This window comes from Macrobrachium rosenbergii, chromosome 18 (genome assembly GCF_040412425.1).
Source record: "Macrobrachium rosenbergii isolate ZJJX-2024 chromosome 18, ASM4041242v1, whole genome shotgun sequence".
In the NCBI taxonomy this organism is placed as follows: Eukaryota; Metazoa; Arthropoda; class Malacostraca; order Decapoda; family Palaemonidae; genus Macrobrachium; species Macrobrachium rosenbergii.
Genome location: NC_089758.1, coordinates 5,855,839 through 5,880,292, shown reverse-complemented (window position 1 = coordinate 5,880,292; position 24,454 = coordinate 5,855,839). Strand labels below are relative to the sequence as shown.

The 24,454-nt window shown below is 37.0% G+C and overlaps 2 protein-coding genes across 5 annotated transcripts in view; one reads left to right on the top strand and one right to left on the bottom strand.

Moving 5' to 3' along the window:
• LOC136848052 (nucleolar protein 4-like) overlaps nucleotides 1–21,449 on the top strand; it is a 252,514-nt gene extending 231,065 nt beyond the window's left edge. For all 3 annotated transcript variants that reach the window (XM_067120183.1, XM_067120184.1, XM_067120182.1), the window contains 6 exons: nucleotides 5,828–5,919; nucleotides 6,751–6,936; nucleotides 7,624–7,827; nucleotides 8,099–8,254; nucleotides 12,931–13,186; nucleotides 14,977–21,449. In XM_067120183.1, the coding sequence (XP_066976284.1) occupies nucleotides 5,828–5,919; nucleotides 6,751–6,936; nucleotides 7,624–7,827; nucleotides 8,099–8,254; nucleotides 12,931–13,186; nucleotides 14,977–15,149 (1,067 nt within the window). In that variant the 3' untranslated portion in view covers nucleotides 15,150–21,449. The remainder of the gene's footprint in view (nucleotides 1–5,827; nucleotides 5,920–6,750; nucleotides 6,937–7,623; nucleotides 7,828–8,098; nucleotides 8,255–12,930; nucleotides 13,187–14,976) is intronic.
• LOC136848053 (alkylglycerol monooxygenase-like) overlaps nucleotides 20,750–24,454 on the bottom strand; it is a 36,468-nt gene continuing 32,763 nt past the window's right edge. For both annotated transcript variants that reach the window (XM_067120186.1, XM_067120185.1), the window contains exons 6-8: nucleotides 23,458–23,609; nucleotides 22,553–22,804; nucleotides 20,750–21,884 (exon numbers count right to left, since the gene is read on the bottom strand). In XM_067120186.1, the coding sequence (XP_066976287.1) occupies nucleotides 21,615–21,884; nucleotides 22,553–22,804; nucleotides 23,458–23,609 (674 nt within the window). In that variant the 3' untranslated portion in view covers nucleotides 20,750–21,614. The remainder of the gene's footprint in view (nucleotides 21,885–22,552; nucleotides 22,805–23,457; nucleotides 23,610–24,454) is intronic.

The following is a 24,454-nucleotide window of genomic DNA, read 5'->3' as shown; positions in this document are numbered from 1 at the left end:
CCCTTCACTCCCTCCTCTCTCCCTCTCCTGTTGACCCCTCCCTCCCCTGGGGTCTCCTTTCTTTCCTACCTGCTCCTGCCTCGTCCCACTTCTTCTCCTTGCTCCTCTTCCTCCCTTTTAATCTCCTGACCTCAGCGGCAGCTTGATGGGTTCTCCAAGCCTGTGTAATCCTGTGTGTGTATTTGCTAACAAGTTTGGGCTGAACAAGTGATAGGATTGTTTCTACCGTCGCCCAAGGAACAGTGGTCTTGGTTTCAGAGCTCACGCTGGTATTCTGTGCGGCCTGCCTTTCTGGATGCAGTCCTGCCTCGCAGTCCTAGAGTACAGTTTGCCTTATTGTGTTCCCGGAAAGTAAACAACTTCAAAGGACTAATCATATATTATATTTTACATCTTAAATTTTACAGCTTAAATCCCAGCCCAATTGGAAATAGAGTACTTTATTGTGCATATACTTCCACTGTCTATACAAACTGTATTTCTAGTGTCATTTGTCTCCCTTGGTTCTTACGTCCCAAGAGTGTGACGCTTAGTGCTTAGGAATAATAAACCGCATATTGCTTCTGTCATATAATACTGGTAACGATTGGTTTTAAATGCAGGATGAAACTCACAGACTGAACAAAATATCTTGAAAGTAACTTCATACGTTCCTACAGAAGCCTAACCAACAGCGCATCGACCCCGGTACTTGAACTGCAGCGCTCTCCTACATCTTGACCACGTTTGATTCGATCAGTCTTACCAATTTTCAACCTAAAATGTTGTAGGTTCGTCTGTTCTTCCTTGGGGAACTTCTGCGTTAAATAACTCATTTCATCAACCTTATCATCCACCGTGAAGTTCTCCTCACTTGTAAAACTGTTTCCTCAAACGAAATTTTGTCTTCCGTGTACAAATATCCTTACCTTTGAAAAAGTTCACTTTCAGCTCTTACTATTATTGCAGTTATTAATTTTCCGTTTTATGTCTCAACATGCATTAGCTAGAATTCCCTTATCGGATTTCATTCATTATCAGAGGGGGAATGTTCATCACAATTGGGGTAAGTATCAGTTAGTAGTTTAGAATTCTGAAACATTTAGAAGTTTTGTGGAACGGAATTCTGAGTTTAACAATTAAAGATTTTTAAGGGACGTTTAAACAGTCTCTCTCTCTCTCTCTCTCTCTCTCTCTCTCTCTCTCTCTCTCTCTCTCACATTGAGAAGAGAATACTTTTTGAGGGGAAAGGCGAGAAAAGAATAAACAAACTCCTAGGCGGAATTGCATCTCTCTATCGAAGTTACCATACCCCTCTCCACCCCTCTCACAACCCCACCCCACCCCACCCCATCCATTTGCAGTCAGGTTAGTGATGTAGGAAAAGGAGGTTGTGAAATGAGAGGAGGTTGAGTGGTGGGGTGGGGATATCGGGGATTTGGCCTCATTCAGGGGCGCAGGAAGTCATTTTCGTTGTGAGTTAATATCGACTTTTGTAAAATCTTTACAAGAAGAAATCATGTCGGATTCACTCTTTCTCTAGATTCAGTCAGCTATAATGATGCATACATGTGCCTTTGAGCATACGTAGTAGATAGTAGACTGAGCTAGTTTACACATGCACACACACACATATGTCTGTGTGTATTTTCTTTTCTGGCTTGGAATTAATTATTAAAAACCAATTCCGTTAATTTCTGTTCAGTTCTTCATTGTCAAAAATACAAATCGTAGGTTTTTATTTGTAGAAATTAGAGCGTGAACAGGAAATAAGAACGCTTAGCAATGTCCCAAGCAAAACGCCGTCTCTTTTTGTCATCGTAGTTTTCGCTGTTATTCCTCTGGGTGAAGAGCGATGAAATGGTGTTTGCTACTGATTGGTTATGCCTTAAGTAAGATCAGCGCTTCATTGCAGCTCATTGGGTTGGATATCGTTTCAAGCCTCTGGGAGGCTGTTAGTTTTTCACGTGTCCCAGTCTTTTTCTCCAGTAAGGAAGGCCTTGTGCTGTAGCTCGTTTCCTGAGCCATTCGCCAACGCTTGTGTTTACAGCCGGCGAGGTCTGGAGTGGAGCGGGACGTTGCAAGTGCCTGTCTTTCCAGGGTTGTTATTGCTTTCAGTCTGGTCCATCTGCATTGTTAGACACTAGTTAATTAATAAATATGGCCATATTCTGCAAGGGTGGAGTTCTTACAAGCGCTGTATTTTTAGGTAGCTGTTAATTCCTTTGTCGTAGAATTCCATCTGGCCTGACTTTAATTTCATTAACATGTCAGTGAACTCACATCTCTTTATTGTTACATGAGATCAGTTTGGAGTGGGTTTTTAATCCTTTTTTTTTTTTTTTTTTTCAAGCAGAATTTTGTATTCGTGAGGCTCTTCCAATGCTCGTCCTTTGACCTTGGACGGGTTGTAGTTAAACTTATATCTCCATGTTATTTAGTACCTTTGAATTTCAAGTCTTCCAAGCAGAAATGAAAGGAAAAACATGCAACTTTCCAAAAAGAAGCGCTCGGGTAGCATAACCTGCGCGGTGCGGGTTAGCGCTTGCGCAGATCTGCCTGCATTTTAACTACGTTTAGCCTTGTTGATCCGTTAGCTGTATTTATTTGCACGCAACATTTCCTCTCTCATATTTGTTGATCGCCTCTAGAAACTGCCGTAGCATGTTATGCAGCCGTTTTCCTTGACAATTAATGGATTAGCTTTACCTCTTTTTGTTTTTCAACGACAACGAGATTGATGGAATTACAGTATTATAATTTCGAAGGTTCAGCTTTTTTTTTATTTAGCTTGTGGTAACTTTTGGGTTGATCCGAATCTGTGATTATGGGGAATTCAACATTGATCATGGTGACCGTATTGGTTCACCCTTTAACCCTAAATTAAAACAAGGAAAAACTCTCTCTCTCTCTCTCTCTCTCTCTCTCTCTCTCTCTCTCTCTCTCTCTCTCTCTCTCTCTCTCTTTAAATATGATTTATCAGATTTTTAGTTAAATTCAGTGCAGAGGCACTTATGACATTACAACTGAATTTGGTGCACACGAAAGATGAAAACCCCGGGTTCACTTGTGATGCCGAGCCTTTGCTCGTATGAAGCCAGTCATGTTGTCGAGCTAAGCTATCTTCTTGGTTATTTATAAAGAAACGTATTTTCTATAATTTTAATCTTGCATGATGTTCGTCGGAGGCCAGTACTTCGATCTGCAGTGTTTTGTGTTGTTAATGACGATTATTCATTGAAACTTTAATTATATTTAGTCCACGTTGTTCTCATGTGACCTTCCATCATTCACGTTCTTTCACTTTCTGTGGTCTTCCACACTTGATTGGTCATTATCTTCTGACATTACACCTTTCTGTTACAAATATTCAGTTTCACTTATTCATTGCCTCGCCTAAGATACTCTGACAGTGTCGATTTTGGTCGTCCATACTACACTTCTTTGTCGTAACGACTGTATTTGAATCGTCAGTAGTATCATTCAAATCGTCAACATTGTGACTTTCGTGTCTTCTGATTTGAAACGTTAGACGTCTGCTTTTATACTGATAGACCACGTGGCCCACAGTGATGGGCTCTGAAACGTTCCCAGTATCCTAGAAGAAAATTCCTAAGTCAGAGGGTGTCCTTTTTATCTGAATCCTTCCGTCCTGTCGCCGTCCTTTGTGATGTTTATCGTTTTCACATAAAAGTTCTAGGCTCACCTTCTTGTCGTACCCATCTAAACTTCCTTGGCTTCCTATATCTGTTTCAAGGATGTAGTCTAGTCCTTTTGAGCTTCGGTTTTATCGTGAAGGACACGCTTGTGATGAGCAAAGTAGCGGCGGTTTCCATAAATTTTTAGTTTTTCGATTTTAAGATTTTGGCATTACTTCGTCGACCGGAGAATGTATGGTTGGTATTCCAGTATATGAATGTTAATCCCCAGACCACAATTTCTCAGTATATATTTAGCTAATTCCTTTCGACTTTGGATGGTAGTTGACAGGACACCCAGAACCATGCCCCGAACATTAAAAACTGACTGGTCGACCCTGTAGGCAGAAGAATAATTTCTAGTTGTTGAAAGGGACCGATATGCTTGCCTATGATATCCATAAAAGTATAGCCTACAGTACCCGAGAAAATGTGGTCTTTTATCAAAATTAAAAAAGTGAAGCACTCCCTCTTTATCGTCCATTTGCTTTTAAAAACATGGTAGATTATACAGTAGAGTGAGAAAGAACAGCCTAGTTTAGTCTCGGAAAGTTTTGTCATGACTAAGTTTTCATTAAGAAACATTTGGGATAAGTCTGATATTAATGAAGAAATGATTGTACAGTCGTATATAAATCTTCAGGAAGCTTACTGAGCTAAAAGAAACCCGGTAAAAAAATGCGCCGAAGTTTCTTCGGCGCAGTCGAGTTTTCTGTACAGCGTAAAATGCTGTAAGAAACTCTCAGCCACGGCCCATGAAACTTGCAGCTACGGCCCGGTGGTGGCATGTCTTGGCACCTATAGCGGTGCCAGACGCACGATCATGGCTAACTTTAACCTTAAATAGAATAAAAACTACTAAGGCTAGAGGGCTGCAATTTGGAATGTTTGATGATTGGAGGGTGGGTGATCAACATGCTAATTTGCAGCCCTCTAGCCTCAGTAGTTTTTAAGATCTGAGGGCGGACGGACAGGCAAATAGCCGTCTGAATATTTTCTTTAACAGAACACTAAAACTGTCGAAAGTAGGATGATGTGGGATGACTGTCATTTTCCACCAATGAACTGAAACTAATTTGGTGTAAAAGTGGATCTGCGTCAGAGTTGTTTTTTCCCCCTGACTAGTTAGGGTAAGAGCTGACGGTGCATATTGAAGTGTGTAGTATTACCATTCCGAACGCTTGCTGATTTTACGTAGCAGATATATTCAGATTTGAAGGGAATAAATGATTGGGAAAAACAAAGATGAGTGAATTGCAAATCACAGTACCAGTATATCAATATCCAGAAGTAGTTTTAAAAATGGTTTAACAAAATAACCAAAGACTTTCGGAACTGATCACTGTCAGTCGGTCCGATACATTCAAGAAGATACATCTCATAAATAAAGAAAATTTAATAGGTTAATAACTTATATTTCATTTAAGTGAAATATAAGAAATGCACATAGACAAAAAAAAAAACTGGAAATGATGGAAATTGTACACATGTACTGCCGAGTTAGGCATATATTGAGAGAGCCATCTGTTGACAGTCAAAATGATTAAATATTAAGAACCTCGGCTTTTCTGTTTTTCTAAACATTACAGTGTATTGATTTTAGTAAGTGATGTTTATTTATGCACAGAAATTTGTAGTCACTGGGAAGCTTGACTAACGAAGCCCCCTTTTCAGATCTTTAGAGCAGGTTAATTCGTTTCTTATGCGACTTTTTCCTTGTGGTACGTCCATTCCATGGACCTTTTTTGCTTTCTCTTTTTGCAAACAATTTATCAGTAATAATGTTCAAGATTAAGCTTACTTTTTTAAAATCCAAGAATCATAATAAAATGTCTTTTCTTAGAAGTGTAATAGCGATGCAATGTACACTACATAGAAAATAGTAATAACAAGACATTTATTTTCGAGCAACTTATTTACCATTATCAGTGACATGAATATCGTTTCTCTATCTGTTGTATTTACTTTTCTGTTGCATATTTCTCGTTATGACTGGAGTCAAGGGAAAGCTTCTTTTCTTACGAAGCGCCTTTTCATCGGAACTGGGCACTGCCATTTTTAGTGTCTACAATATACCGTACCGTTTATTAGGTTCTAAAAGTGTGAATCAATTTCCTGTAATGCAACGGGTCTCTGCTTTTTCGTTTCAGCCGACGTAGAGAGAAAGCCAGAGAACAGAGGGACCGAGTGGTGTCCATACCAGCCCTTGGGCCTTACCAGAACGACAGACACAACTCGGCGGGTGAGTACTGCTGGCCACCTTTCTATAGAGAATTGCAGGGAAAAAATGAAAACGGGAACGCATTCATTGTAAACATTTTGCCTGAGTGATTATGAATAATCTTCCTCTTTCGGACATGATTTGCTGAGTTTGCTTGATCTGATTTTCCCGTTTTCGTTCTTCCTGCTTTGAGGGACTTTTTATTTTTCTGTGAAGCTGTTTCAAAGCAAATTAATAGGAGAATAGCTTATATCAGTGCAATTGTCGTCAACGTAACATTTACCCTAACTTTTCCTAAAGGTCCTAATTGCTTTTATAGTCATGTTTTAATACTTCCCATGTTCATTATCCTATGCCGACATATCCATGAAATGAAATACTGCATACTGTCTAGTCTAGGAAGACTGTGTTCCATGTTCTCTTCATTCATATCCTATCGCTGTCACAAGATGCTCTTCTCATCAAAGCACTTCCCGGTTTTTTTATTTCTTGCAATCGTTCATTTTAGTCTCTGAATGATAGCTATTTTTTGTTGTGTCATGCATACTTTTAAATCTTTAATTTGTAAAATATGTGAACTTTTATTTTTTCAGTTATTTGTATTTTGTAAATATTTTCGTGTTCCCTCAGCGTCGAATGTCAGGTTCTGTGATGTGACGTCAGTTGTCTTTACAATTCATCAGCTAAGCAAGTGTATGTGATTGTGTGTGTGTGTGTGTGTGTTGTCCCGTTTCTAAGAAAGGCAAACTGTTATGCAGTTATTATACGTGACAGAGTAGCCTGGTTCTTGTGAACAGACATAATAACGTTAGTTTGTGCGTGAATGATCTCATAATCCTAATGTCCCGGCAGAGCCCCTGCGCCTCGCCTTCGGGGAGTGAGAGAGCGGCGACGGCGACGCCCTTGGACACCGCCAGCAACGCCGAGGACACTTCCAGCAACGGCAACAAAGATGATGAGGACGACGACGCCGACGACGACAACGACGATGACAAAATTGACGCACAGTACGATCCCGAACGTCTCAAGGCTTTCAACGTAAGTCTCTCTCTCTCTCTCTCTCTCTCTCTCTATAAAATGTGTAAGTAAACTAGATTTAGTAAGCCTTTTTTCGTTATGTTATTGTTCTTAAAGTTAACTCCAAAGTTCTTAAAGAGATGGGGATTGTTTTAATAGGTATTACTGTATGGTAGTGGGAGCTTGTTTGTTTCATGTCTCTCCGTCATGGCTACTATAAAAAGTCTTTTCCACCTGTGGTACATCTGCATCAATATAGCACATGTTCCGGTTATTTAGAACACGAACATACATCCCCCTATATATATAAATATATATATAATATATATATATATATATATATATATATATATATATATATATTCATCATCTCTCTATATGTATATATATACATATATAATTATATATGATGTATGTTTGTGTGTGTATACACAGACTCTGTGACAAAGGTTTGTCCTATCTTATCAGAAATTCACGAGGCAAAGTGGTCCAGACTTCATGATACATCGTTAGTGTCGTCGAAGCATTGAATTGTCCGTTGTATAAGTTCAGTATTAAGAACTTTAAATTAGTTTATAGACTTCGAAAATATTACCATTGTAGAATTCTTGACGCTTTTGTCACTGAGGTCATTTCTTACACTGTCGTTTCTGGATTGGTATCTTCCTGACATGACGCTAAGGTGTTTTCTCTCTTTGCTTTGCACAGATGTTCGTCAGATTGTTTGTGGACGAGAACCTGGACCGAATCGTTCCTATCAGCAAACAACCCAAAGAGAAAATCCAAGCCATCATCGACGCATGCGCTAGACAGTTCCCAGAATTCGCCGAGAGAACGCGTAAGAGGATCAGAACCTACCTGAAGAGCTGCAGGAGAAACAAAAGAACGCGCGATTCCAATGGTTGGGAAACTGTAAGCAGATTGAACTGTTACTGTATTTGTCTCAACTCCGCTCTTTCTCTGTGCGGAGATTTTGACACTTTGAGAGGCTAGAAATTTAAATATAAAGGAATTGGTTAAAATTCAGATTCTGAGTGGATATCTTTCATGACGAGGTTTTCGTATTGAATGTCATGGTTTTTTTTTTTTCGAAAATAGTATATAGGAAGTGATGTATATTTTGAAAGTATTTGCTGGTGTCATTGCTGAATAGAATTTTAAATATGTCTTTGTTTCCGACCAGCCATCGCGGCCAACTCCGCCTCATCTCACAAGCATTCAGGCCGAGCAGATCCTGGCCAACGCGTGCGAGAACGAAGCTCAGAACGCCAAAAGAATGAGATTGGGTCTGGAGCCCATTGCCCAGCCGAACCCGCTCAACCCACAACCCCAAGCTCAGGTGAGTACAGGTTGCATCGTTGCCCTTGATTCCGATTTGTGTAAACCGATATGGCCCCTTCAGATTCCATTTGCTCATGTCCGCTAAGATGGCGATTTATCATTTAGGATAAGTTGTAAAATTTTATTGGGTTTATCTATACTGTATTAGCATTATAATAGATGGAATGTTCCTTGTCTAAACTGCCTGAAATACTGCAGTATGAAATGAAAGAGTAAACTCAAATTGAAGTTTTCCAAGCAATTCATCCAGTGGATTGGAGCTCTTGTCAGTCAGTGAGTGTTTTCTTTTATTTTTAACGAAATTATAGACTATTGCCAGGCCCTTTTTCCTTATATTTTAGACCTTTTCTGTCGTATCAACACCAGATCACCAGTGAGTGGTAGTATTTGATGTAGGTGAAAATGATGACCAATTTTCTCCTCATTTTTTTGTGGCGGCGGAGCTTTACCTTCCGTAACAAGAGTTGATAGTTGTGATCTGTAAGAGACTTGATTACAAGTCACGGAATAGTTTTGAGGGACTTTTTATTTTTCCGATAACACTGGTAACCTTCATCTGTTATCTTACTCAGACCTGGTTGAAACAAGAAGAGAGATAAGTAAAAGATACCCTGGAGGAAGGAAGCGATATTCCTACTTATTAATTGGTTTTTTCTTTCATTAAAAAACAAAGGCTGCAGGAAAATTCCGAAGCAGGCATCAGTGTTAAATTTCCTGCAATTGCATGGAGCAGTTGTTCTAGCCAAGGAAACATTATACTTCACTCGTCTTCCTCATTATTTATACGGGCGCTGTACAGTGACCTTCTCTGTTATGTTTTTTACGTTCATTGGTACGCAACACCCCGCAGGGGGTAGTGCCCTCAAAGTACCTCACGCGGTTCATTGTAGGCATGACTAAAGGTTCTTTGCAACGTCCCCTCGGCCCCAAGCTGCAACCCTTTCATTCCCTTTACTGTACCTCCGTTCATATTTTCTTTCTTCCACCCTCTCCTAACAATTGTTTCATAGTACAACTGCGAGGCTTTCCTCCTGTCGCATCTTTCGAACTTTTTTACTCTCTACTTCCCTTGCAGCGCAGAAGGGCCTCTTAGATCCCAGCACTTGGCCTTTGGCCTAAATTTTATATACCAGTTCCAATGGGTGCACGACATAAATGAAAGTTATTCTAGAAAATAGCAAAAATGAATAACAAAATCGCATCGTTCTTATTGTGAAAAAAAATATATCAATTAAGAAAGGGTTCTTCAGGTGTATGGCGCTGATCAGGAGAGATTTCAGAACTACTGTTAATATTTCGCTTGTTTGTAGTCGCTCACCTTTGTTTAGGAGTCGAGTTGTGCTTGTGATTTAGTATTTGTTACCGACTGTACTTTGTATTCTCAATTCTCTCTCTTTCGTTGATCCTTTTCGTTCCAATGATCATTTCTTTTCCATATTTGTCTTTATTTTGTGTGTTATCCTCTTCCACAGAGAAATCGAAAAAAAGGTTGAACTATTGGTGGGTGAAATGTCGCCAGCCTTCGACCAACCTACTTTCTCTCTCTCTCTCTCTCTCTCTCTCTCTCTCTCTCTCTCTCTCTCTCGACCAGAGGCGTTGCCATAGCAACCAACTATGCTATCCCAGACGCCTTCCCGGAAATAGAAGTATGGCCATCCGTTTGTAGTCCGTAATAAGTAATGTGGTGGAGAGACGTTTAGCCGAAACAATGAAGGAAAGTGGAATGATATGAAGAAGAAACGAAAGTAGGTGGGAATTTGAAGCAAACAAAGGAGAGGTCTTGAAAATTGTACGTATATATATATATATATATATATATATATATATATATATATATATATATATATATATATATATATATATAAATGAGAGAGAGAGAGAGAGAGAGAGAGAGAGAGAGAGAGAGAGAGAGAGAGAGAGAGAGAGAGAGAGAGAGAGAGAGAGATACAAGTAGATAGATGTAGATATATGTACTGTATATATATAAATTTATCATATATATATATATATATATATATATATATATATATATATATATATATATATATATATATATATATATATATATATATATATATATATATATATATATATGTGTGTGTGTGTGTGTGTGTGTGTGTGTGTGTGTGTGTGTGTGTGTGTGTGTGTGTGTGAGTGTGTGAGATACAAGAGATAGATATACAGTAGATAGATATACTGTAGATATATATACTGTATCTGTATATATATATATTATATATATATATATATATATATATATATATATAGAGAGAGAGAGAGAGAGAGAGAGAGAGAGAGAGAGAGAGAGAGAGAGAGAGAGAGAGAGAGAGAGAGAGAGAATGTTCATTAGAGTGATGGACTGAATGTTTGAGTTGGATGTATGCAGTGAACGAAGGGGATATAGTTATGTGGCCATAATATCACCTGTGCGATCCCCTGCACTATTTTGGGCAGTAACATTTTCCGACGGTTGAAGTTGAGAGAATGTCACACCAGATTTCCTGCAGTGTGTGTGGCGATTGTGGGTTGAAGGGTTGAAGCAATAGTACTCACTTCATTAGACATTTGCTTGTTGTGAAATGAACAGCTTTTGTAGGTCGTCTTTATAAAAAAGAATTAATCAGATAAGAATTACAAGAAGATAATAATAGTTTTAAGATCATAAATCGTTTCGAAGCAAAAATACTGATTTTATTAGACATGTCTGTATTGTAAAATGAAAAATTATTGTAGGATGACTTTGTGGAAAGAATTATCCAGCTTCGAAATATAATAATAATAATAAGGTTCTGTGTGTTAATGGTTTTGCAAGCAGTCATTATTTCCTTTTTGTGCGTTCACTTGTGATTTATGCCTGAACACGAATGCTAATTTATGGAGTACATGTGGCCTTTTCCCTTTTTAATTTTTTTTGTTTTTTCACTAATTTATTTTATTATTTCTCCCTGATTCCCAAAAGGTCAGGTTGAAACCCGTAGCCCCAACCTTCTCCCACAGTTTTATCCCATTAAGTAATATAATTAAGGTATTTGCCTCAAATAATCTCTAAAATAGGCTGCAATTCTGTAGGTTTAAGACTACTAATCAGGACATAAACCATAGTAACTGTGCTATAATTTCCATTGGGGGGGGATTTTTTTTTTATTATTTCTCTTATTTTTACGCTAATGATAAATTGCAGAATGTTAGATGTCTGAAAACTAAACTGCAAAAGTGTAGATGCTTGTCATGGTAGTGTTCCTAGACGCGAAAACTTGGGATAAACAGGGATTCAAAAAGCAGGTACTCGGAAAATTGTTATGCGAAAAGAATGCTTATTTGGCACTACAGTAATGAAATATAAATTACTTTCCAATTGTATATATTGCGTATGGTAAAATTAGAATGGGAATTACGCACAGATTGGCTTCCTTGTTTCTCAGAGAGAACCTTGGTTTCTCTAAAAGAGCATTTAATTTTCCTTAACTAGAGAATGCAATTCATCACCCGTTTTGAGTCCTGAAAGCTGTTATTATTTATTTAAAAAATAATAAAGAAAACAAAGAGTATGGCAGGAGTTGGCAATAGAATGGCCCGGGGCAAGGGTTCACACACTTTTTTTCCAGCCCATAAACCTTGACCACTGAAAGGCGCAGGGATGTCAAAGAAGCGGTCCAGTTATGTGTACTGATGTATCGCTGCTTAGAAACAGCAGTTCGTGCCATTTCACATTCGTCAAGAAATCGATCAGTGATTCGCTGACAGGAAAATTTCCTGAAATGTCATAACAGCCTGTGCCTGTTGTTGTGGCGTCATTTATGCAAATTATCGATTTGTTTATGGCACTGTTAATACATCCGTTGCCGCGCTGTATGATACGCCTAGTTTCTCAGTAGCAGCTGACTTTCAGCCGCGACTTGTTGCCTCGTGGGATTTGCTTCCTCTTATTCGTCGACTCTTCTTCTTCCTTCAACCTTCCCCTCATTCAAAAACAAATCCTGCTGATTCATACAAAAGTTCAGGATGTGATTATTGGTATGCTGAACTCGCTTTGTAATGTCGATAGTTATACTACTGCAAGCAGAAGTTTATGAAAGTGTATGAAGAGTAAGTGCGTTTTCAGGTACGTTGTAATGTGTTATGATTGTTTCCTGAGTTGATTACTGTTATTGAATACTGACTGTCTCTTATCGTTGCGACATACAAATGTTTTGGAGGAAATGTGTCTGAAACTACAAAGATTCTTCTGGTGATAGAAATTCATTTCTTGGTATGATGTGGTTCGGATTCCACAGTAAGCTGTAGGTCCCGTTGCTAGGTAACCAATTGGTTCTTAGCCACGTAAAATAAGTAATTCTTCGGGCCAGCCCTAGGAGAGCTGTTAATCAGCTCAGTGGTCTGGTTAAACTAAGGTATACTTAACTATAAAGATTTACTAATACGTATTTATGCTTTAAAAAAACGAATAATTGTATAGAACAGAATTTCCCCGTGCAAAATTACAGTGAAACATTGAATATAATTTATTATGCAATGACCTGACCCTCATTATTTATGTGTACGCTTTTAAAGTATCTGGATATTCAGGGTTGTATTAAGGTTTATAGATTAAAAATCTGAGCAAATTTTGTACAGAGCAGCAGCGAGAGCACCCGCCAACTGTTATGCACTAAAGCTTTCTGACATCTCTTCCAGATGGGCTCTGACAAACCGTTGGCCTTAGTCGATACCGTTGTGAAAACAGAGTCCAACGCGCCGCATGTGTCAGCTCTGGCCAAAGCTTTGGAACGTCCGTTGTCAGAATCTAAAGTAATGAACGGGTCGTCGATGTTCCAGGCATCATTCCAACAGAGTTTCCAAAAGGTGTCATCTCTAACTGGGTCCACTGTTCATTCACAGCCAGGCCTCGCCCCTATGTTGGCCACTACCTCTGCATCCGTCATTTCCAATGGTAAGTTCCCACCTGCGATCTTCGAATATTACATGTGACATTACACTCGTGTATCTATAAAGGGTGGTTCCAGTGAATAACAACACAACGGTCATTGCTACATTTATACTTTTACTGCTCACTGCCGGATGAACTTCCTGTGCAGAAAAATTCCACAACAGGCCATTTTATACAACTACGCGCGACGGTCGTCAACCGCTCATGGGACCCCTACACAATGCCTCATTCACCTCTCTTGCATGCACACTAGCTCTTCCCGGATATTAAGACACTCCCTTTCAATGCTTCTTTCGAACCACCTATCCAACAGTTTATAAGTCTTATACTCCTCCCAGTTAACACTTACAAATTATACACTCTTCCCAGCAACCTAGCTCTTCAATTCTTTCCACGTTACCAAAGCACATCAAAACAATCGTAATTCATTATTTTACTTACTTTAACATTTTTACCACTACTACATGTTTCCATATTTCTTAGCCTTTCAGTTCTTTTTATAAAAGATACACTACGCAGACACTTCATTTTAACTTTACCTTGAGAATAACTGAGACCCAATGGGAATTATAGTTGATAACTGCAAGTATCCCAGTCGCGATTACTATCTGTGCCTTTTCAATAATATGTTGGTAGATGGTCTTCATATCCGGAAGCTTCAAATCTTTGCCGGGACAGATGCAATTATGAATTATAATTCCATTGGGTGTGGGTTATTCGCCGAGACAAGTGCACCTAGCGAAGGGTAGCGAAAGCCTATATATACATAAATAGAACTGATCCTGTACTGATATACAGGAAGATGGATAGGGTGTTTAAAAAGAAATGAGAGAAAAAAAAGGGCAAACTACGAAGGTATTGAGTTAAGTACACCAAAAGCACTTTTGGTATACTGCAGAAAAAAAAAAAAGATTATTGAGTAGATGAAGTGAATATTTTGAAGCTCTTTTGAGCGTGCAGGATAGATGAGAATCGAGACTGAATGATGCAAGAGTGGAAGAGATTATTGTAAGTAATTGGTTGTAGAGTGAAAGTTGAAGAAATAAGGATAGTATTTCAGAGGTTTAAGAATCAAAAGATTCCAGGAATTGATGGGATTGCAAAGTGAAATGCTGCAGTACAGGAGTGGAAGTATGGCAGAATGGCTGATGAGGGAGTTTAAGGTATCCCTGAATAAGGGAGAGGTTGAGAAGGAAGGTATGACAGGAATATGTGTTATTTATATAAGGGTAAAGGTTACAGAGGAGACCAGACAATATAGGGGCATAACATTACTGATTATACCAGGGAAGGTTTGCTAGTTTAAAAGACTTCATGTTAAACTTATGAGGTTTCAGACCAAAGTCAAGGACTGTAGTCTTGAATAACATTTTCAACTTTTAGCTTTGCTGATTTTGATAAGAAAAGCTGTTCACTCAAAAGCTATTGCAAAACTTCACTTCAAGTGATATTTTTTTTTTAAATTGCCTTTAGAAGTAAGAATAACTATTCACTCATAAAGGATAATTTTTAATCCTTGGGTTGCTTGCTCATATTGGTAATAATGGTGTTACAAGTAGTACAGTATTTCCAATAAACTGGCCACAGTATTTTAGTTTTCAGGTGATAGAAGAATTCCCTATTTATGACTAACACTGCTCATTTATGTGCTATTTTTTGGCTTTTTCAGCTCTTACAGTTGAACTTATGTGTTGTAGGGTTGTAACAGTTATGCATTTTCATCTGCTGTTATTACAGTTTGCAGTATTCTTATTGAGAAGACTGAAATTATTTTTTCTTGTCTCGTCCCTCAGGCCCAACAGATCTCAGTGTTAAAGGGTCTTCTAAGCCTACACGCCCCACGCTCAATGCTGTTGAAGTTGCAGCAGTCCGACAGCTCATAACAGGATACCGTGAATCTGCAGCATTCCTACTGAGGTCTGCTGACGAATTAGAGAACCTTTTAATTCATCAACAAAGTCCGTAGTAGTGTATGTGTAAAGCTTGATATTGTAAGTGTGTAAATGTGAAGACACTGTAGTGTATATTATTCAAGAATGAATTGTACATGTGGAACTCAATGGTGTTGTCCTGGCTGTCTCAATGCTGCTCACTTTTGAAATGTATATGGTACAATATCAGTGTTTTATGAGAATATGTAGTAGAACTAGTAAGATTATTTATTTATAGACTTAGGTCTAAATTATTCACATGCGCAGCAGAAAGCTTGAATGTAATGATCATTGGTGCTGCCTATTGTGTCAGTCACAGCAGACAGAATCTATTATGAGGTTTAAGTCTCAACCCCATCTGGTGGTAAGCAGTTCCCAGTCACTTTAGCTTTTAAATTCAAGCGCCATTTTGACAGTCTTAATTCAGCCAAGCTTTGGTCTTAAGCCTTATCGTAGAATTTGGCCAACGCAAACCACAAACCAGTTGAGATCCACCGAGGGTTACTTCATAGCAAGAAAGTAGTGTTTACGTTAATGCAGTATTGGAATCAAATCAAACCTATAATCAAACAGAGGAAATATACATACATTTAGAATAGTTTGGGTAGTTTTTAAAAGTTTCTAAAACCAACATAAATTGGGTATGGGCATTAAAATATTGTGGTTGAGATATATAAATCCTTTTATCATTGCTCCTGGACTAATTGGAATCTTTTGTCTTGAACAAAGAAAAGAAAGGTAGGTTATATTGAAGTAAGGAAATTCTAGATGAGAACATTATTGTTCCTCTACAGTAATGTACAACAAAACCATTTTGCGTTGGATTTAGACACCTTTTAAAATCTGCTGTAGGCTATGCTCGACTGTTCAGTGAGTAATGATCTTGATGCTAGATTTACATTCACACTCCATGGAAGTATCACTGCCTGTTTAACCAAGTTTATAATTAAGGTCCATATCCAGCACTACTGTACATCTTCTGCACTTAGCATGCATGCAATCATTTACATGCATCGAAATGTAATTTGTCTGCTGATGAAATGTGCAGTGTAGAATCTAGCCAGTTTACCAAATACTGTTCTGATTTACAACATTCCAGTGTGCATCCACAACTTGTGAGTTAATGTTGTCAAACAAGTATAAATTTTATGTCTGTCAGCCTTTACAAAGTGCTTGCTATGAACGTCATGACCCTCGGGTTTTATGAGATGCCTTGACAAATTTGTAGGCATTTTACATAGCGGTCTTCTGTTGCCACATGCTGAATGAATATATCGCCTAGAGTATCTAGTGAATTTCATATAGTTTACTATGGAAGTGCCTCTCTCCCAACAAAATTGTGTACATTTTGAATATCAGGAAACAGTGTGAGATCATGGGCCATTTCTTTTTAAATATTTCTGAAATCATATTGTACATACAGAAGACAAACACCTATTGGCCGATCCTAAGTGGCACCAACTTTACTTGTTGGTCACTTTTGTGATAGAAAAATAGTTAAGTAGATATGTAAGTCAACATCAGGCATTTATTTTATGAATCTTTGTTTATATGAGCATTGTTCAGCAATGTTGCATTTCATTTTTTATAGTTGCCATATGATCTGCAAATACTTAAAAATGATGGACCATCAGGTTATAGTTTTTAAGACTCTGGAGAACTTCTTTGATCACTCAAAGTTTAACACTGACCAAAATTAAGTCCAGGATATTGGACCTACATCACTTTCTTGCACGTTGGGTATATTTGTAGTCTTTGAGGTAGCGTTCATACAACAAATATAATTACAAAGTGGTAGTTCCTGTCAGTGAATGTCACATGTATGTTTGTATTTGAAGCAGTATTGCTTGCTATCACTCAGTAATGATCTGGTAGGTAACTCATACCAGTTGATAAAATATTTCAGGTGAATTTTACAATGTTAAACATGTGATTGTTTTATCAGTACTGTGCTACTTTCTTCTTAATTTTGCTTTTATTTAGGAATGTCTCAAGAAATTACTTTAATATTATAGAAAATTAAACCATTTTTAGATATCATGTTTATTGTACAGGAATTGGGTTGAAGTAACAGAGATTTGAAATAAAGACTTCCCACCTTTTAAAATTTTGAGTGTTCAAAAGGTGGTCTAGAGTACATGAGTACATAAGGAACTTGTTCTCAGTGATGGTATTTACAAATTGAGGAGTTAGCAGAAGTAAATGCAGCATAGTCCTGCTGCCCAGGTTATGAGATCAGTTGAACTTGATCATGTGTACATTTTAAGATAAGAATGTATGACATGCTATAATGAAAGGGAGACTGCAATAAAAGTAGGGATTTGTCTTTTTCCCGCAAGTAATAACACTAAAATTTTATTATTCACATCTATTGCCACATCCAGTGAATCTATTTTCATTTCACGAAGATATTGGTTCTTTAGCTTTAGTAGAGATACTTTACTTTAATGGGATATTAGGAAGGAAAAATCATGTTAAAAGTTTGTTGCTGTGGTAAGGGCTAGTTGTAATACAGCAGTTTATGTCATATGATAAAAAATCTAATATAAAACGGTGCACAAAATTTACATTTATGACAATGAATCATAAACTTTTACTTCTATCAGATACTGTACTTTGCCGATTATGTAGATTTGCCGTGCAGTAAACACAGTATACAGATCTGCAATTTTTAAAATCATTGAGATTGTATTTGACTGAACCTTTACGCATTATGTTATGTGTGCAAAGACTTCTCAGGTTTTTTGCAACCTGTATTGTATAAGTATTAAATATATGTTATTAAGATGTAGAACAGAAAACATGAATGATTTTTAAAGATGGATTATTGTTAATAAAATACATTATTGAAAAGCTGGAAAGAAAAATGCTTCAGGAGTTAAGGGGATTATAAGGATTTTAAGCCATAAACTTTCCTTTTTTCTGTAGTCAAGCAATCCAAATTTAATCATTATATATAAAAAAATGAATAGTTTGCACTTAAGTGTTTAGTTACATCTTCAAGAACAGTGTACAAAATAAAGCTTGAAAATTATGTCACAGTAAATCCTAAACAATAGTGTTTCTACTTGTATAACTCTCTCAGTTGTCTCCTAAAGCTAAGGGACGTGTCAAGCTAATTTGGTCTAATAAGAATTTTAGTGTCATGAGATGTGGGGAGAGCAGAATTGCATCTCTTGTAGGGTAGTATTTGTCACTGCTTTATTAAGTCATTGTTGAGTTTAAGGAGTATAAAAGGGAAGTTCCTTAAAGTGTTTTGGTTTTTCAACTCCATCAAATAAATTATCAAATGTGCAATGTCAAATTTCACATTAAATGTTATGAATGTACATTTTATGAGGGGGATGCCCCCCAAAGACAGCACAGTAGTATGTGCAATATTATGAGCTGGCTTCAGTAATTGCTCACACTTGATGTTTATTTTCAAAAGGTAGATTTTTACTAAGATGAATGGCATACCAAGATTTTCTGTAAATGGAGAGTAGTAGATTATATAAAATTTTCATTTGAGATTATAGCACTGCATAATCTAATGTTATACTTTCTGTGTTCACTTTGCAATGATTAAACTTTGTGAACATTTTTTCTTTAATTCATGATCTCATTCTAAATGTTTCTCCGGGTGAATTTAGTTCCTTATCTGTATGTAATGATATCATCTAGAATTTTGTGTGCAAAATATTCATTCAAGTCTGAAAATCAAGTTTTTTTCATAGATTTTATCACTTGTAGTTGTTACAAAGTAGCTTCCAGGGGAGAGTACTGAACAGTACTGTATCTACAAAGAATACCAGTTTTTATAGTTTCTGGGTAATGGGTTTTGCTACAACTACATTGTTACTAGCTAAACCTAAAGCACATGGAGGTTTTGTTGTTGCTCTAAGAAACAAGGAATTTTTCCCATTCTGCTGCTTATGCCCCAAACCCCACCTCAATAAATGTGCATTAGTGGTGCCATAAATGATGAACAGAAGTGCACATAGTGTTACCTCAGACTGTTGTATAGATGAAAAGTTTTCAGAGAATTGTAAGTCATGTGATTGTTGAGCTGTGTTTCAGAGTATTTTGGGTATTCTTAGAAAGCAGTGTGATACAAGATGTTTGGGACTTTTTAAGTGCGATTCTCTTTGAAAACACGGTTATGCTGTAGCAATGAAGTACTGTATTAGGTCTTACATAGTGAGGTATGGAATCATGGGCATTTGGGATGGCGACTTATGTTGCTGTAGGTATTGCTTTCTGCTCAATGTAAGTTTATGTTATCATGCTTTAATTGTCTTTTGATTCTTGAACATTTGATTTTTGTGAGTGCTTTTAATGTTTGATATGATCAGTCACTACTATGTTAATGCTGTGTCACATCTGCAAATGACCTTTTCTTGTTGCTGTTATTATTCCAGGTAACAAAAGGTTGCCTGTGTTGCTCTTCCTGGGTGACTACAATGGCCTTCATGTGTGCTAGCATTAATATTTTCTTGATGTGTTTACTTCTATAATTGTTGCAGCTCTAAGCCAGTACCAGTTTTATTGATCACTTTGCGTTTTATTTCCAGTATTACTCCCCAGACTGTTTTTAAAAAAAACATTGCATGTGCCCCTTGAATAGCATCAGAATGTTTTTTTTTAAACATTAGGACCGTTGAAATGTTTGATTTTCTGAATTATTAGAGATTTTCAATCTGTAATCAGCAAGTCCATTTTCTGTCATACAGAATTTAAATCTAAAGTTCAACATGGTGATGTAACATAATACGGTAACCAGTTCTAATAAGGTATTTTTGAATAAAATATTTATAAATTGAGATTTTTATGAGCTGCTATCGAACCCTTTTATTTCCAGTTCTTTGATTACAAAGGCCTCAAAAACTGATCTCTGCAACTGAAGTCGTCTTCTACTCTTTCCTGCACTGATTATAATTAGGACACAATGTTGTCAAATTTTTCATCTAACTCTTCATACCAAAGAGAGATACATATGATCTCAAAACTATGTATAAAGTTGGCTTTTTTTTTCTTATAGTGTATATTGTTTGTACAGTACATATAGATACACATGTAAATGTTTATGTACATGTACTCTCATGTGTACATACAGATATACACGCATCACACATAGGTACATACTTATATATTTCAATCAAGTGTTGGTTCATTGTGCTCTTACATATGTGATATGGGTTTTATTATCTAACAATTTATAAGTAAGTGATCATGTAGGAATTCAAGTACGGTACCCCACACTACAGCACTTCAAATGCAGTCGGTCAGCTAATATGTTTGGGAGGTGACTGCCTTTAGTCCTCACCAGTATCTAATATATGGCAAAAGCAAAGTGAACCAGCACTTAATTGTCATACTTTATTTTTACTTTATTCCACTGTTACAACGGCATATTTAATTTATTAGTAATTATGGAAGAAAGATTATATATGAATAGATACATATATGTATTATTTGGTTATTTTCATTGTTCCTCTATATTCAGGGTTGCCTTCCAGTTCTCTCAGTGTCAGGCATTTCATTTTTTGTTTTATGTTTACTCATTAGTTCCCAGTTTTGTTGCCTAATTTAATTTCTTATGCAAACAAGTACAACTCGGTGAAATACTGAACTGTAGTTTATTTTTGTCAATATATTATTGCTTTGGTATTTTTTATTTTTTTGTAATTTGAAATAATACTTCCTATCCTAATTAGAACTTTCACTGAAGAACTCTAGGACAACTTTAAATTTTCCGAGCAACGAAGAAATCTTCGTAAGTACAGTATAACCCTTGTCGTGATGTAGAAGATTTCTTCCAAAATGTAGATACTGAGATCCATTCCTTTCAATGTGGCTTATGATGTACCAGAGATTCCTGTTGGAGTAAATGTAGTACTGAAAAGTACGAATTTGGTATTTTGTCTTAAAGCAGCACTTGTAGGTTATCTGATCATAACAGTTAATATTGTGATTGATAACTTGGCTGTTTACGTTTATGTAAAGTTCAAAACTCCTCTGACAGAATCAGTCAGCATTCAAAACCTAGTTTTCAAAATAAACCTTACCAGTAAACTTTGTTGTCCTAAAATAATGACTAAATCAATATTATTTTTAATTTTTTTCCAACATATCAGTCCTATGTGAACTGACCAAAAAAATGTCACTGTAAAACTAGAAGTCTTTTCATTGTGGTAATTTTCACGCAGTACTTGCCTGTAGGATTTTTTGGTTGTGGATGCTGTGCTCCATCTGGTACCATTATGCCAAGGCAAGTGCCATCCTAAGTAACAAAGGTTGTTACAGGTGAAATAATTATCTTTGTACCGACAATGGAAATAAATGTAATTGTTAGAGGTTTGATTTTAATGACCTCCTTCTGTTGGGAAAAACTAAATTAAAATATTGCACTCTTTCGTGCCTTACTGACTCTGGTTACCTTTCCATGGTGTGTTTTTTGTGAAAGATAAAACGGCATATGTCATTTTATGAATTCTGATGGTACCTTCAGTATTTCCTTATCATTCACTTACAAGCTTGAGGGAAGGTCTGAAGACCACAAGGTTATGAATGACCCAGATTGTCACTGAAATGGTGAAATAAGTAATTACATGAGAGTTTACAGTTGCGTTGCCAGTAAGCGGTGTTAGAGCACCGTATGTTATCAGCAGTGCACATCGGAGGGCCTCCAGAATTCCTGCCCACCTTTTACCATCAAACATTCCGCCAATAATGCCAACTGTTGAAAATATGAATGTCAAATACAAAAGCACTGTCCCCGAAGATAGCATCTGGAACAGAAAGAAAAAATGTGAAACAAGGTACTATAACTGCATCAGATTCTTGTGACACTGCAGGTTAAAACTGCATTTCTTTATGAGTACTGCACCTCAAATTTTGAATTAAAAGTCATGTAACAATACAGTGGCATGAATACACGTTTTATATAAGGGTATTTTTGTCGAGTGCAAGTTTTAATAGTAACGTTTTCTCTGTGTGAATATGAAGTGGAAATCTAAGAACATACAAGAAAACCTGAACCATGGAATGCAAAACCCTATTATCTTTCCATGACTTCACCTCAGTTTAAAGAAGAATATTGACCCCTCAGTCTTTCTGATCCTGTTGTTACTAATTATATACGATACTGGGTGGAAACTCCAAAGCTGAAACTCCTAATCATGGATACTTCTGTTTACCCCTGATGTTAGTTGTTCCTCACCTCATAAACTACCCTGAATAGATTATGTAATTTATGACATCATGTTGATACTAAATCAACTAAATTGCAGCCTAGAACCCCTCTAATTTTGCACTGGTGCGAGGGACATGAATTTTCTTTATCGTGCTTGTCATGTTATCACAAACTAAGTTGAGACGGAAAAAAAAAGTTTCAAACATAAATTTCAAATAATCTCAAGATGGTGTTACAGAACTGCACAAAAATAATCGCACTTACAAAAAGTTGTGTAACAAGGACGTGGTGAAGAACAGCCGCCAGAGACCCGTGAAAGACGATGTACGCCAACTTCCACTTTGGGACCTGAGGGTCGTACTTGGCCCTGGGTGCTTTGATATTAGGAAAAGTGTTTGGATCACCAAGACGCGGTGCACCGGGGCACCAGCCAGGCCCATAGAAGATGGCTTTCAGAGAATCGCTCCAGGACGCCGCGCTCTTGAACTTTTTGTAGATGATTCCAAAATAGAACACCTTAAATGCAAGGAACCGAATTAAAACGTTTCGAATTATGCAATGTTATCACTACTGAGGAACAGTTTGCCATTATTAACTCAACTAGATTTTGAAATCAGAGATTTATGCGGACTACCCAGAATATTTTGTTGTGTAATCTACCTACAGTATCTATATAGTACCATATACATAAATTCTATGAAATTTACATATGATCGAGTATTTTTTATAAAAGTTTTCTTATGACCACCTGATATATTTACCATTGCTAAATTATGCAAAAATATTGTAAATTATCATTTTCATTAACAATAACCATAACTGATATGTATATAACGAAATTAAATTCTCAGAAAGCATGTTCACTCTTTCCTACTTGAGAGTTAAAGTTATATGTCATAATATCATGTCGTGGATCAACATTATTTGTCACATGGTCAGAATTTCCAGGTATTGATGTGACCTCACTGTCTTAATTAGGCATTAAACAAATATACTATGATGCATATTTTTTATAATTAAAATATGTACTTGAATATTCTGCACGATACTGATGTATAGTAATTTAAATCTTACTTTCATAGGAGCAATTTTGAGACTGGCTTCATATTACGTGAAAAAAAAATTGGTTATGGTCTTTTTAACTTTCCAATGGTCAGATGGTCACATACCTCATGCCACAGGACGTTGAAAGTCTGAGGTTGATCTGTCAATCCGTAGACGATTGCCTCACCTTTGCGCTCGGGTTCGAAAGTGCCAAAAATTCGATCCCAGATGATGAAAACGCTGCCGTAATTTTTATCCAAACACCATTTGTTGACTCCTGAAAAATACTTAGAGGTCAGAGATTTCTTGTTCGAAATGTAAAAACTATGCAAGGCAACCAATAAAAGTTCGATTATCCTAAAACGCTGTAGGTCGAGTCATACCTAGTCTTGCTTAGTAGTTGAGATATATTGTAATTACTTAGAAAAACACACGAGGCTTCACTCATTACACTCCGCCATTGCTAACTGCCTTTCCATCTTGTGTGGGAAAGGTTATACCATAGAAGGCTACAGAAAGAGACAGGCTAGTTTATTTTGTCTGTTTGAAACTTCAAAGTGACATGGCTTGTAGACATGACTATATTGCAGGTGCAGTGGATCGCTCTTTCTAAATTTATCATTTCAGAATACAACAATAACAATAATTCATTTCATAGGCCTAAGGATAATCAATTGGACTTTGTTCATCCTGCAATTCTTCTAGCGTTTTGCAGCAACGCTACTTGTTAGACTATTTCCTCGATACAGTAGTTGGTTAAACAGTGCAGACAAGACAACAGAGCGAAATAACGTTAAAAATGTGCCTTTGAATCAAAGATAATTAAGTATTAAGGAGCTCCATTAAGAAGTTTATGAAAGACGCGAACTGAGAAAGGCCCCCCTTGTAATCTGCAAACCGGAAAATTTCAAACTCATTTTCTTGAATCAACAGAGTATATGAACTCAATCATCCGAAATTCAACTTTTAATGGTCAAGGATAAGAGAAAGTGAAGCGGCATATTCCCATCATAACATTAGGCAACCAGCAATATTCCAAGCCTTTAAATAAAGGTCCCCAGCCAAGTAAAGCAGTATCTTCTCAGTCAAGGATTATGAAGACTGTTACTATACATTGTTCGT